At 45.4% G+C, this 15,429-nt stretch overlaps 1 protein-coding gene across 1 annotated transcript; it reads left to right on the forward strand.

The window, feature by feature from the left end:
- The first annotated feature begins 7,046 nt into the window (after positions 1 to 7,046).
- Positions 7,047 to 8,561, forward strand: LOC132830828 (proline-rich protein 15-like protein). Its single transcript, XM_060848703.1, has one exon. It carries the CDS (start codon positions 7,274 to 7,276, stop codon positions 7,589 to 7,591), a length of 318 nt encoding a protein of 105 aa, XP_060704686.1. The 5' UTR covers positions 7,047 to 7,273; the 3' UTR covers positions 7,592 to 8,561.
- Positions 8,562 to 15,429: the final 6,868 nt, after the last annotated feature.

Consider the following 15,429-nt stretch of genomic DNA (forward strand, 5'->3'; position numbering starts at 1 on the left):
TTTAAAATGGTGCTATATAATTCAAGTCTTTGTTTTTGTTACCAATTACAACAACCTCCCTGGTCCTCACCTTTCATCCTCTGCCATTTCCGCCACCTATAAACAGATCCCACCACCAGAGATATATTTTCCTTTCCACCCCTATCTACATTTTGGAGAGATCATTTCCCCGACGACTCCCTTTTCTGGTCCACACCCCCCCACCAACCCACCCTATCCTCCTAGCACCTTCTCCACCACTGCAGGAATTGTAAAACCTGTGCTCACACCTCCCCCGTCACTTCCATCCAAGCCCCAAAGGATCCTTCCACATCTGGCTGAGATTTACCTGCACTTCCACACATCATCTACTGTATCCATTGCACCCAATGTGGTCTCCTATATATTGGGGAGACAGGATGCCAACTTGCGGAAGGTTTCAGAGAACATCTCCGGGACACCCCCACTAACCAACCCCACCGCCCCATGGCTGAATACTTTAACTCCCCCTCCCACTTTGCCAAGGACATGCGGATCCTGGACCTCCTCCATCGCCAAACCCTAACCACCTGTCATTTGAAGGAAGAGCACTTCATCTTCTGTCTTGGGACCTTCCAACCATACGGGATCAATGTGGATTTCACCAGTTTCGCCATTTCCCCTCCCCACACCTTATCCCGGTCCCAACCTTTCAACTCACCACCGCCCTCTTGAACGATCCTACCTGTCCATCTTCCTTCCTACCTATGTGCTCCACCCTCCCCTCCGACCTATCACTTTCACCCCCATCTTCATCTACCTATAGCACTCTCAGCTACCTTCACCCCAGTCTCACCCCCCTCTCATTTATCTCTCCGTCCCCCTGGCCTCATAAGCCTCATTCCTCATGAAGGGCTTATGCCCAAAACGTTGATTCTCCTGCTCCTCGCATGTTGCCTGACCTGCTGTGCTTTTCCAGCACCACAGATTCAACTCTGATCTTCAGCATCTGCAGTACTCACTTTCTCCTTACCAATTAACAAGGATGTTGCCAGGGTTGGAGGATCTGAGCTACAGGGAGAGGCTGAACAGGCTGGGGCTGTTTTCCCTGGAGCATCGGAGGCTGAGGGATGACCTTATAGAGGTTTACAAAATTATGAGGGGCATGGATAGGATAAATAGGCAAAGTCTTTTCCCTGGGGTTGGGGAGTCCAGAACTAGAGGGGCATAGGTTTAGGGTGAGAGGGGAAAGATATAAAAGAGACCTAAGGGGCAACTTTTTCACACAGAGGGTGGTGTGTGCATGGGATGAGCTGCCAGAGGAAGTGGTGGACGTTGGTACAATTGCAACATTTAAGAGGCATTTGGATGTGTATATGAATAGGAAGGATTTAGAGGGATATGGGCTGGGTGCTGGCAGGTGGGACTAGATTGGGTTGGGATATCTGGTCGGCATGGACGGGTTGGACCGAAGGGTCTGTTTCCATGCTGTATATCTCCATGACTCTAATTATTCTGCTCCGCCAGAAGCATGTGTGAAGATATTGCTTTACATTCTTTAATTTGGAAAAGCAAACTTCAAAAAGATCATTCAGACAAGGATACTAAGCAATTTTCAATCTATGAACCCTCCCAGGGGGTGTGAAACACACTTTGTGTTACTATGCCGTTCTGTTTCCAGCTGATAGTTGTGGAGTGTAATATTTTTTTAGAATTAGAATCCATACAGTGTGGAAACTGGCCCTTTGGTCTAACAAATCCACACAGACCCTCCGAAGAGTAACCCACCTAGAACCATTCCCTTACCCTATTACTCTACATTTACCCCTGACTAATGCATCTAACCTGTGCATCCCTGAACACTATGGGCAATTTCGCATTGCCAATTCACCTGACCTGCACATCTTTGGACCGTGGGAGGAAACCAGAGCACCCGGAGTAAACCCACTCAGACACGGGGAGAGTGCGCAAACTCCACACGAACAGTCACCCGAGGCAGGAATCAAACCTGTGAAGCAGCAGTGCTATCCACTGAGCCAGTGGCATCTCTTAGTTTCAATGGTTGCTCTGTTGAAGCCAACCATTCTAGAGGAAGCAGGCAGCTAGTGTCTTTTTCAGAGCAGAGTTTCACTTTATGGAAGTTATTATTTACCAGTTTCTTTTGGCATTGTGCATTGAGAGTAGTCTAACCTGTCCCATTGGCCATATTTCATCTCTAGCTGCTGGAGTCAGTCCAGGGTAAAAATAAACACATCCAATTATTGAGGAAGTCCTGTGCCCTTGAGGCACAATCAACCAGACCAAGTCTTCGGTGTTAGGAGGGTTCGAAATCAGCAAGGGGGCGGATGTTGTGTGTTGAACACCAGCGGGCCCTAAATCTTTAAAGTCATCAATTTGGAGGTTTAATGGTCTTAAGTAAATGAAGGAGAACAAAGGATAATACATCAGAAATCTCAACCTATCACACGCTGTCAGTATCTTCTGTTTTATTTTCATTTTCTATTTTTGTCAGCAGAACACGAGAATAACAGAGGTCTGAGACTGATACTGGGTGTGAAACTGGTTTTGCACAATCGCTGACAGTCAGTGACAGGTATAAATGCAAGTGGAAAACACAGCATTCTGTTCATCACTGCGACTCACCCTGGGGCCACATGGGGGGGGGGGGGGGAACGACATCAAAGTGTCAGTGGCAACCCCGAGTGTTTGGGAAACATCCTCGCCCAGCATTCCGGGAGGTGGGGTGGGAAAGTTCCCACAGACGTACGGTGAGAGAGGAGAGTTGGTTCGGTTTCGGGGTGGGACCAGCAGAGGGCTCAGTGCACAGTATCAGGTTACACTGGCTATCAGACACTCTGCTGGTGATGATCACTGGGTGACAAAAGCAGGTAACCAGGCGACTGACACAAACAAACACTGCAGAGACAGAAGATACAAGTATCACCCTGGCAACATCAGAATCAGAATTTAAATGTTTCATTTGTAATAAAATGTATGAAGATCAATCTTAAATTACGTGCGATCTGCTCCTCATTGTTTCTAGTCTGGGTTAATTCACAGACATGTTTATTTCAAGGTCAGCGATATAAATATTTTGGAAATTTGATAATTTATTTTTGCTTCTTTCTTTCATTCCCAGGACAAGTGCATTCTTTTTAAAATATATTTTCATGGAACAAAGGGTGTTGCTACACTTGTTGCCTATCCCTAACTGTTATTGAAGTTAAGAGACAACCATATTGCTGTTGTTTGGCTATAAAGGAAAGCTCCCTTTACATTGTCCCCATCAAACACTCCCAGCACAGGGTCAGCACTGGGTTGGATACAGAGTAAAGCTCTCCCTACACTGTCCCCTATCAAACATTCCCAGGACAGGGACAGCACGGAGTTAGATACAGAGTGAAGCTCCCTCTACACTGTCCCCCATCAACCACTCCCAGAACAGGGACAGCCCGGGTATGCTACAGAACAAAGCTTCCTCTACCCTATCAAACCCTCTCAGGACAGGTGTAGGACAGTGTTTGGTACAGAGTAAAGCTTTCTCTACTCTTAAAATGAAAGTAAAACTCACTCAACAATTTTTCCATCAAATACTCCGAGGACAGGGATAGCAGAGGGTTAGATATAGAGTAAGCTGTCTGTACATGGTCCCCATCAAACACTCCAAATGCCAACATGGGTGTAACAGGATGCCCCAAGATGGTGAATGTAAAGATTGTTCTTGGTGCACCCACGGCTTGTTTTACCTCCTGTCTATTTTCTCAGACAGCAAGTTCCCAGGTGCAGCAATCAACAATTGTCAGTGGAGAATCCAGCTTTTATTAACATGACTAACTCTGGCAATATTAGTTTAACTGGCCTCAGGGGACTTGTTTAGCAAAACACCTTCTTGCTGAGTCACCTGGTGAAATGTTACCTTGTTGTGAAGGTCAGTACATGGCTGCACTGATCCGGGTGTCAACTCCCAGTGTCAGAGCTACAACACTCACTTATAATCAGTGATACAGAGTAACTCAAACTCACTACAAAACCTGACTGGGTTTGTTGGGTTCTGAGTAATTGAACAATAGTATGTAGATATCAAGCTACCTTCCTATCTTCAATCTCTTCCCTCTTCAGAGATATTGAACACATTGCTGACTTCCAGCTTTTCTGCAACTCCTTTTTGAATGTCTCTAAACTGTTTTCCACAGCTGCCACCGCATCGAAGCGGCCCTTACCAAAGTCACAAATCACACCCCATGTGACTGTGACAAAGCCAAACCCTTCCTTTCCATCATTGTTTACCTGTGTGCCACCTGTGACATGGCTGAACAAAGCTTTTGCATTTATATAGTGCCCTTCACGATCTCAGTTTGTTCTAAATCACGTTATAGCTATTGTTGTACCTTTGAGGTTTAGCCAGGGAGCAATCTCCCACCGCACAGCAAGATCCCAGATATAACGCTGGGATGATGGCCAGACAATCGGTGACGTCAGCTGAGGGATAAATGCTAGGTTACAAACAATGACTGCAGATGCTGGAAACCAGATTCTGGATCAGTGGTGCTGGAAGAGCACAGCAGTTCAGGCAACATCCAAGGAGCAGCGAAATGCTAGCCAAGATACCGTGCAGGACTCCCTTCTCTTCAAAATGGGATGTTTTTTGAGGCTAAGTGGGACCTTGGTGCAAGCAGACACCTTGAGGCTGGCATTTCGCCAAACCAGAGACACCCACATCCCATGAACGAATTATAACAAACCATCTACTTACTCCGTAACTACGTAAAGGAGTGTCAGCCAGGAGAACGGGTCTGAATCTCTCAGTTGGAAATGTAAACACACACAACATTTTGACTGAGAGTTCAGTGTGTTCCCTCTTTGAAGTTTTGTTGACTATTTAACTGAACGATGACCGTCCCTGCCATAGTGGACGCTGTCACTGAAGGTGAGGACAGGTCGGAGATTGGCCTCAGATTTTTGTTTGATTAACCTGTTTGAACGCGTTAGGACAAATTCTCATGGACATCCTGAGGCAGGACTTGAACCTGCACCTTCATGGCCTGGGACAGAACTACTACACCATGGGATCCTCTCAGCCCTTGGAACGTGGTGAGCACAAACAGCAGGCAAAAATGTACGTGGAGTCAGTTGCAGAATCCCCCACAGCATGGAAATAAGCCATTCGGCCCACTGAGTCCACATCAACTCACCACCTCCTCCACCCCGCTCTCCGCCCCCCGCGGGAAAGCATCTCACCTGGACCCAATCCTCTTCCTGTAACCCTGCATTTCCCATGGCTAATCCACCTAGCCTGCAGATTCCTGGACACTATGGGCAATTTATTGGGCCATCTGGCCCATCGTGTTTGCACTTCTCTTCAACTAAGGATCATTGCCAATTTCCTACTCCCCCCCCCCCCACTCCCCTCGCCCGCTCCCCATTAGCCTTGCATACCATTTCTATCCAAATAATTATCCAATGCCGTCTTGAATGCTTCATTTGAACTTATCTCCATCACATTTCCGGGATTGCATTCCATACTCTAACCACCTGCTGGGTGAAATATTCTTTTCTTGCATCACCCTTGCTTCTTGTGGACGTCACTTTGAATCCACAACAATCCCAAACAGTGAGGCAACCCGAAACCCACAGACACTTGAGAAGCACGTCATGTAGTCGAGTGGCTTTCCGAAACACCTCAGCAGGAAGCCAGTCTTCGTTCATCAAGCAGACTGATCTCATTAGACTGAATGAGATGCGGAACACCACAGATCAATGACGGAGAGTTAAGTTGGCAGCTTCTGTACATTCCATGATGCCAGGGGCTGAGGGCTACAAGGATCAGCGCTGGGTCCCTTATTGTTAAAAATCACACAACACCAGGTTATAGTCCAACAGGTTTATTTGGAAGCACTAGCTTTCGGAGCGCTGCTCCTTCATCAGGTGGATCATGATCAAACGACACAGAATTGAGAACAAAAGGGTTACAGTATCTCTTATGGTTTATGATCTATCTAAACAATGTATATGAGAACGTGGGAGGTGATAAGTAGGCTTGTCAATGACACACAAAGATTGCCTGGGTGATTGACAGATTTTATGAAGGGAGTACTCAATTAATGGCGGGAGACTAGGAAACTCAGAGGGATCTTGGAATGTTTATCAATAATGAAGTGTGACAATTTTAAAGTAAAGGTTTAGAGGGGATTTGAGGAAAAATCTTTTCACCCAGAGGGCGGTAGGGATCTGGAATGCACTGCCACGGAGGGTAGTTCAGGTGGGATTTCCAAGCCTTTAGAAAGCACTTGGATGAACACTTGAAATATCACAATATTCATGACTGTAGGCCTAGGATAGGAAGGTGGAACTAGTGTAGATTTATTGTAGATTTGATGGGCCAAAAAGTCTCCTCCCTCTATGATCTTAATTGGAATTCAGAGTGATCCCCTTGGAAACGCTAAAAGCTGGTCAGATCGCAAAGTTACCTTATGGGATCTTTCTGTGCACAAATTTGCCGCTCCTTTTGTCTGAAATGATGATTAGTGTACTTTGAGAAACACCTCCATGGATGCAGGATGTGCAGAGAGAAAGAGAGGCCCTTCGGCCCATTGTTAGAAGAGCTTCCTGGCCACAGCTTGCTGGGAGAGAGAAGGCCTCAGAATGTTCCGCACAAACTTCACCACCTACCCGCCATGCACACCCCAGCACCCACACGCTGTGCCACACACCTGAGCCCCTCACATCCCACCAACATCCTCCCCCCATGTCCCCAGTCACCTCCCCACAATTACCCCCATAACTCCCCACCCACACCGCCAAACCCCCCTCACTCCCATCCACACTCCCCCCATACCCACACGTCCCCATATCCCCATACACACCCCTGACCCTACCTATGTTCCACATTTGCCCCCCCCCCCCCCCCCCCCCAGTCAGGGACAGAGGGTGGAGTTCAGGAAGTTTCAGTAACTCAGTGACTGAGGCTCGCCTTCCCAAATATGTAAAATACTCCCCATTGGCCAATGAGCCACAGCGATCTCTCGGCCACGTGACAGAAGGAGGTTGAGCTCAGGTGGATTTATACCTGGGCAGGTGAGCTCCTATTTACCTGCCGGAGGGATACAGACACTCACACAGACCTAGACCGAGACACAGAGTGAGACAGTCACTGTCACTGACAAGGGGGACGGGAGATTGGAGCTGGCCAAGATTGGGGGCAGGTTGTTTATGTTCCCGTAGAGAGGTGATGAGTTACTCTGAGGTGGGAACGTGTAGCCCGCGCTAAGGCAGTGCTGCTAGCTCCCTGTGTGTGTTTACCAAGTCAGTGAGAGGGATGGGTGAGTCTGCATCGCCGAGCTGGTGGAAACTTACCTTCCTGCGCAAGAAGAAGAACAGCGCGAAGGTTGTGTACGAGGTCCCGGGAGAGAAGAGCAGCCCCGACAGTAAGGAGGGCGGCGGCGGCCCCGAGAACGGGGAGGACACGGAGCTGGAAGCGCGTCTGGAGAAAATCGTGGACAAAAGCACCAAAGGCAGACACGTGAGAGTGTCCAACTCTGGCAGGTTCAAGGAGAAAAAGAAAGTACGGACCAGTCTGTCAGAAAGCCCCGGCTTCTACAACGATTCAGGCAACGGCGAGGGAGCGCAGTCCTGAACCTCCCACCGGGACCGATGCCCCCTTTCCCGGGGAGGGCTATAGCCCCGGGACCGTGTAGAAACCAGAGGCTTCTCCTGCACAGAATGAAATAAATCGTCCGTCAGTAACAACGGCCGGGTCAAGCCGGACCTTCCTTTTAAAGGGTTAATACCTGTCTAGGGGGGAAATACCGGCAATCTCCTCGCTCACTCCCCCACACACTTTAAAGTCTTGGAATCCTTTCCAACTTCAGAAGCATCATCGTTTTTGCTCTGAACAGTTTACCTGGAAGAGAGGAGGTTGTGGGTTTTCAGTTTGGTTCTTGGAGTCAGTTATTTGAACAAAGACTCATCTTCGTGGGATGAATATTCCACGCGGGGTTCTTGGAATGTGGAAACCACTGGAAGAAAATGGATGGAGGTTGATGGGGTTCAAGGACAGGAGGACACTCCATCCCACTGGGGTGGGAAGGTTGTAACTGAATGTTTCAACCAGACATTGTACTGTATTGCGAGTGCGTGAGATTTCCCCGTTTCTTTTTGAGACAATATAAAAGAGAACGATGGGGGTGAATCACAGTAAAAAGGAATTAGGAGAAGCCTTACATGTGCAAAAAAAACGACACTGGATTGTATTTGGTCACCAGTGAATGCTAGATAAACTGGCTTTAGTGTGGAAGCCGATGAGTGTACAGCGTAACCAGAGGATTTCAAAGAGAATTCAGAGTGGCAGAGTATATTTGGGGGGGGGGCGGGAAATGTTCAGAAACCCCTTTTTTAAAGCTGATTTTTTTAAAAAATGACCTAACTCGACTATGATTGTGTCAGCTTTTGTTTAACACTCGTGTGATATGCCTCGAGGCAAGTTATTATGTTAAAAGTGCTATCTAAATGCAAGTTATTATCCAGTCATAGACTGCTGGCCTTGAGGGTAGAGATCTAACAGAAATTTGTAGGTTTGTGTGTTTGTAGGTGAGAGAGAGTAAGTATTCAATCATGATCTAACTGAGTGGTGAAGGAGGCTGATGGGCCGAATGGCCTACTGCCCGCAGTTCTGCTCTCCCCGACTCCCCAACACACACACTGTAGGGATTTTACGTCTAATACAACCACGTCTTCTAGGAAGTTCCAAATGGTTTAGAAACAGGTTTTAATAAATAAAAAGCAAAATACTGGGTGCTAGAAATCGATGATAAAAACAAAGTGCTGGAGAAACCGAGCAGCTCTGGCAGGATCTCTGGAGATAGGGAACGGTTAACGTTTTGAGTCTGGTATGATTCTTCAGAACTAGAAAGTTTTATAAAAAAAAACCATTCCTGGGTCTGCCTGAACACTAAATGATGTCAAGATTGGACAGATTATCGGAATAAAATGCACAAGAAAACTGACCTGGTTTAGACATTTTGGCAACAAAACCGGAGCAGGTCTGACTCAGACGGTTCAGTTAATATCCACATTTATCTCGACTGCATGCAAGGTGTTTCCTACTATAAATATTGCATGTTGTTCATAACGTGTTACAATAACCACAGCTGTGTCTCGTCAGCCAGTTCCGTTGGGCAACACTGGGGTGGCAGATCAGCTCAGAACCCAGCAGCTTAGTCAAGTTGTTTCTTCCGCCCCCTGGCCCCGGCCGTGATCATCTCACACTTCGCCTGTGTAGTCTCGAAGAGACACACTTCCCATAATTTTGTGAAAATTAACATCCGACATTTACGCAAAATTGTGAGGAAACACAATTATAAATTAAAATGAAAATTCCTAGATGGAAGTGTTAGTTTGTGACTCAGGCCAACATCTCCAAAGGAAGCTCAATATTGGAATCCTACCTTAAGTCGCATGGTATCACTGCATTTCACAGAGCTGATCTTTCTCTACTGCTACCTGGGAACAAAGGCCAGCCAAGGGCAATAGACAGTTCTGTATTTTGGGTGCAATAGCAATAGGGTAAACTTGCATTTGTATAGCACCTTTCATGACCGTGGGACCAAAATGTTTTATAGGCAAAAATGTTCAAAATGTTTTTGAGGTTCCTCTTCATTTATTTATGTTTTGAATTGACTATTAAAGTGATAATGGTTTAATGGTCGCACTCAAAGACGAACTTTATTTTAATTTAAATTGGAGATTCTCTTAATTGAATTTAAATTCTAGTTAGTTGCCATGGTGGAATTGGAACCCATTGAGATTCCATTGAAGTTGGTTGTTGTACTTCTGATTTGAAAAATGAATAATATACACTACTGACCATGTCGATATTAATATTTACCACCATGGTATGTTTGTGAACTATACTAGGTCTCTTACTTTATCATTTTATGAAATATCAGAGTTTGTGCAATGTCTCTCTCTCTCTCTATAATAATGCCATGGCTCTTTTTCCATCCTCTTGAAAGAGCAGATGGCATCTTTCTAGTACTTCCAGTATTTCTAAACATTATTTGTGGGGTGAGTATTACTGGCAAAGCCAGCATTTATTGACTGTCCCTAACTGTCCTTCAATTGAGTGACTTATCAGATTTTGCAGAGGGCAGTTGGAAGTCAACCACATCGCTGTGGGTCTGGAGTCACACCAGGCCAGACCAGGTGAGGACAGCAGATTTCTTTCCCTGAAGTACATTAATGAACCAGGTGGATTTTAACAATAAACAATGGTCATTTCTAGGTCACCGTTTCTGAGATTTATTAATTGAATTTAAATTCCACCAAGTGCAGTGATGATTGGGCAACACGGTGGCTCAGTGATTAGCACTGTTGCCTCATAGCACCAGGGTCCCAGGTTCAATTCCAGCCTCGGGTGATTGTCGGTGTGGGGTTTGCACATTCTCCTTGTCCTGCGTGGATTTCCTCTGGGTGCTCTGGTTTCCTCCCACAGTTCAAAGATGTGCAGGGCAGGTAAATTGGCCATGCTAAGTTGCCCATAGTGTAAGGTACATTAGTCAGAGGGAAATGGGTCTGGGTGGATTACTCTTTGGAGGGTCGGTGTGGACTGGGTGGGCCAAAGGGCTTGCTTCCACACTGTAGGGAATCTAATCTAATCTTTGAACCTATATTCCCAAATCAATAAGTGGGTCCTCTTGATTCTTGCCAATCCAGTGACAATGCCACCACATCATATTCTTTCTGTTTCTCTTTTTTTTAAATAGATATTTTTATTGGGAATTTAACATTTTAACAAATTTACAAAAATAAGCAGAATTTTCAAGCACAAACATTAATATAAAAATAGATCTTAAATATATAATCATCAAAATTCAACTAATCCACAATCATCCAGAGTGTATAGTTGAGTCGCTTACATCCTTCAAATAAGAGAAAATGTTCTCTCATACACTCATAACAGTATGATAAAAAGGAAGTTATTTCCAAACAATAAGAACAAAAAAAATTAAACATGTTTGAATGGAGATCTTCCCCCTTGTTCTCAGGGGGCCTTACTACCTTTCCAACGTTCCACCATATCCTCTCCCAAACAGTGTCCCACCCTCAACCCGGGCGCTCCTTAATAGGATTTAGATATAATACCGAGCTAGAGTTAACAGTGAGCGCCGCACCCCCACCCCTCCCCACCCATACCTGAGTATATCTGCTTGCATCAATGCCACGTACAAACACACATAACTATAAAATTACAACTCCAACAGATTACAGTTAAGTATAATAACATAGCAAGGAAGACAACCCCACTCCCAGAGGCAAAAGTAAAGTAGAATAAAGTATCCATTTCTCCCCACGGAGTGTGGAAGAGGCAAGCCAACATAAATTGCCTCTTACGATTTATTTAACCGAGTCTAAAAGTTTCTTGGCCTCTTCCGATGATCTAAAATTATACTCGGATCCTTCGTGGGTAAAGCATAACGTCGCTGGGTAGCGTAAGGTGTATTGAATATCTAAGTCCCTTAAACATTTCTTCACCTCATCAAACGCCTTCCTTCTTCGTGCCAAAGCCGGGGAGAAGTCCTGAAATAACATAATCTTGGATCCTTCATGAATCATAGCTTTAGGATCCTTTCCAAGCTTTCTGGAGGCATCCAGGAGTATCTGCCTCTCCCTATAACTCTGCAGCCAGAACAGGACCAGACGTGGGCGCTGGTTTGGGCCAGATCCGCGTACTGCGACCCGGTAAGCCCACTCCACCCTTACCCGGTCAGTTTCAGCCCCCAGGTTTAAAAGCTGGGGCAGCCATCGCTCCAGAAATGCTGCTAACTGTCCTTTCCCTTCTTGTTCTTGAAGGCCCAGCAACCGAATATTCTTTCTCCGATTTCTGTTGTCAATATCATCGATGTAAATTTCAAAGGCCCGGTCTCTCTGCTCCAGAGCTCTCACCTGTTCTGCAGCTGTTTGTGCTGCAGCCTCGGAGGTCGTGGCCTTTAGTTCCGCCCCCTCCACTCGGCCCTGTAATTCTCCGATAGAGTGATTCTGTTTCTGCAGCTTTTCTTCGAATGCATTCCATCTCTGTCGGGATTCTGCGATGAAATTGACGAGTGTCGTTTCCAGCCTGGCAATCATCTCTATAAGGCCTGTTTTTACATCAGCTGCAGCCGGAGGAGAGGAGGGTGGGGGAGGGGTCTTTGTTTTCTGAGAGCTGCGGGGTCCCTTTGATTTACTCATTATCCGCTCAGTATTAGACTGTTTAAATATAATATTCAGCAGCTAATTAAGATTAAAGAAATTTTTTGGGTGGTTTGGCAAGTGTGGTGGGGGCAGGAAACCCACTTTTCCCAGGTTTTGGGAAGGGCTCTGTAGACTCAGACTTGCTGAGTCGCCGCCATCTTGAATCTCCTTTCAGTTTCTCTTAAGGGCACAGCACAATTCTGCAATGAAATGTCAGCCTACAGAATGTCGTAGATGCCTTATGATCATTTAGAGTCATGGAGATATACAGCATGGAAACAGACCCTTCGGTCCAACCCATCCATGCCGACCAGATATCCCAACCCAATCTAGTCCCACCTGCCAGCACCCGGCCCATATCCCTCTAAACCCTTCCTATTTATATACCCATCCAGGTGCCTTTTAAATGTTGCAATTGTGCCAGCCTCCACCACTTCCTCTGGCAGCTCATTCCACACACGTACCACCCTCTGCATGAAAAAGTTGCTCCTTAGGTCTCTTTTGTATCTTTCCCCTCTCACCCTAAACCTATGCCCCACTGGACTCCCCGACCCCAGGGAAAAGACCTTCTCTATTTACCCTATCCATGCCCCTCATTATTTTATCAACCTCTATAAGGTCACCCATCAGCCTCTGACGCTTCAGGGAAAACAGCCCCAGCTTATTTAGCCTCTCCCTGTAGCTCAAATCCTCCAACCCTGGCAACATTCTTATCAATCTTTTCTGAACCCTTTCAAGTTTCATAACATCCTTCCGATAGGAAGGAGACCAGAATTGCACGCAATATTCCAACAGTGGCCTAACCAACGTCCTGTACAGCCACAACATGACCTCACAACACTCCTGTGTTTAAATATCTGGAGCAAAACCTTGATCCACCACCTCCTGTCTCTGATGGCTAAGTCAATATCGATAAACCACAGTCATTCAGCTCATTGAGCCCCCCCCTTCCCCCATTCAATGAGATTACAGCTGATTTAATAATCCTCATCTCCATTTTCCTGCCTTGTCCCATAATGCTTGATTACTGTTTAAATATGTTTGTTCCAAGCTTGATTTACTTAATAACCCATCCTCAAGTTATTGCATGCAAGGTGTTTTCTAAGTAGGACTCTGTAGCACAGTGGTACTGTCCCTATCACTGAGCCAGGGTATCTAGGTTTGAGTCCCACTGCTCCTGAGGTGTATGATGACAACTCTGAACAGGTTGGTTCAAAAATTTAAATAAAGTGAGTTGCTTTCTACATTAAATATTCATGTTGTTCATAAAGTGTCGCAATAACCACACCCGTGTCTAGTCAGCGAGTTCTGTTGGGCAACACTGGGTTAGCAGATCAGCACAAAGCCTAGTGGCATTGTCAAGGTATTTCCCCACCCCTCCCCCCACCCCCTGCCATAATCATTGGGCATTTCCACCTGTAGGGTGGTTGTGTGGTCTCTGAGAGACTCATGTCCCATAAAAACTGACATCCAATCTGTATGCAAACTTGAGAGGAAATGTATTCACATTATAAATGAAAATTCCTTGATGGAAGTGTCAGTTTGTGACTCAGGCCAACATCTGGTTTGAATAGATGTTCAGTACTGAACTTTTACACAAAGGTGAATGGTACCATGGCCCTTCACAGGGTTGACCTTTTTAGGAGTAATGGTCAGCCAAGGGCAAGCAGCATTTTTGTAATTTGGGTTTAATAGAAACAGGAGCAGCTCTCAAACCACAGGATGAAAGTATTTTTATAGTTAATGAATCTGAGGCTGTTTATCATTTATATTTTGTGTGAATTATTAAAGTGACGTAAGGAGTCTTCAGAAAGTAGTGTTACACAGGCCACATACGCTCTAATTCATATTTCAGTGTAACCTATTCTTAAAGTGGGTTATTGACCGCTGAGACCTGTATATGAAATTCCCTGGTTGCAGATTCTATCCTGAGGTACTCAACAGTTTATTTGAATTATGCAAATGTAATGGGAGGTAAGATAATGGGAGAGGACTGATTTTGCAAAAGATGTCATGTGATAATACTGTAGTTTTGAGATTCTAATCCATATTACCTGCAAAATACAATAACTCCTCACTGGAAATATGTGGTAATGGAATCATCATTTATATCATTATCAGTTTTTTAAATCACCGTAGTCTGCAATGTTTTGTCAGACAATGTAGAACAAGGTTCTGACGTTTGCAGATGTCCACTCAGGCACCACAATAGCTAGTGTTCATCATTCAGATTATTGTCCCTTTTGTCAGTGAGACTACTTGGGCTGAGGTGAAGTTGATAGCTGGTTTGTTTGTAAGTTTAATTGTTGCCAGGAAACAGCCCATCAACACATTCAAGTTGTTTCCGATGTCCAATTACATTACTTTACCATTGCTGGGTCCTTCATCAATATTGCAACCTCCAAAGTCAATTTCCCTTTTCCTTCTGAAGATCCTATAACTTGTCCAAGTTCATTCTAACTGCTCCATTTCTAGCCAGGTCTGTCATTATACCCTTTTAAGTTGAACTTTATGCCTAACCCATTGCTTTTACTTCTCATAGAAAGGGTATTCTTAACCCTTTAATCCTTCTTTCAGACTGCAACAGACTCCAGTTTCTTTGTTTAAACTTTTATTCATGCAGATATGGGAAGTGTACGAATCAAAGATGGCTCACAACTCAAACTTTATTAAATTAATCTACGTATTGAATATCTATCTGGTACCTACCCCCTCCTCCCAGTACCTTGCCCACTTGTCTCAACAGTGTTTCTCATACTGTTTGACTTATCTCCTCAAAACCCTAAATAGTTTAAATATTGGATTACTTACAGTGTGGAAACAGGCCCTTTGGCCCAACAAGTCCACACTGACCCGCCGAAGCGCACCCACCCAGACCCATTCCTCTACATATACCCCTGCACCTAACACTACAGGCAATTTAGCATCTTTGGACTGTGGGAGGAAACCAGAGCATCCGGAGGAAACCCACGCAGACACGGGGAGAATGTGCAAACTCCACACAGTCAGTTGCCCGAGGCGGGAATTGAACCCAGGTCTCTGGCGCTGTGAGGCAGCAGTGCTGACCACCGTGCCACCGTGCCACCCCACAGCCTCCACAGCCTAACTAACCCTTTCCACAAAAATACTTTTAGACTATAGATCATTACAGCGCAGTACAAGGCCTTTGCCCCTCGATGTTGCGCCAACCTGTGAAATTAATCTGATGCCCATCTGACCTACACTGTTCCATTATTATCCATA

Source organism: Hemiscyllium ocellatum, chromosome 32 (genome assembly GCF_020745735.1).
Source record: "Hemiscyllium ocellatum isolate sHemOce1 chromosome 32, sHemOce1.pat.X.cur, whole genome shotgun sequence".
Classification (NCBI taxonomy): domain Eukaryota; kingdom Metazoa; phylum Chordata; class Chondrichthyes; order Orectolobiformes; family Hemiscylliidae; genus Hemiscyllium; species Hemiscyllium ocellatum.

Excerpts from the sequence above, each read along its gene's own strand:
- LOC132830828 (XM_060848703.1), top strand. The coding sequence starts at position 7,274 with ATGGGTGAGTCTGCATCGCCGAGCTGGTGGAAACTTACCTTCCTGCGC.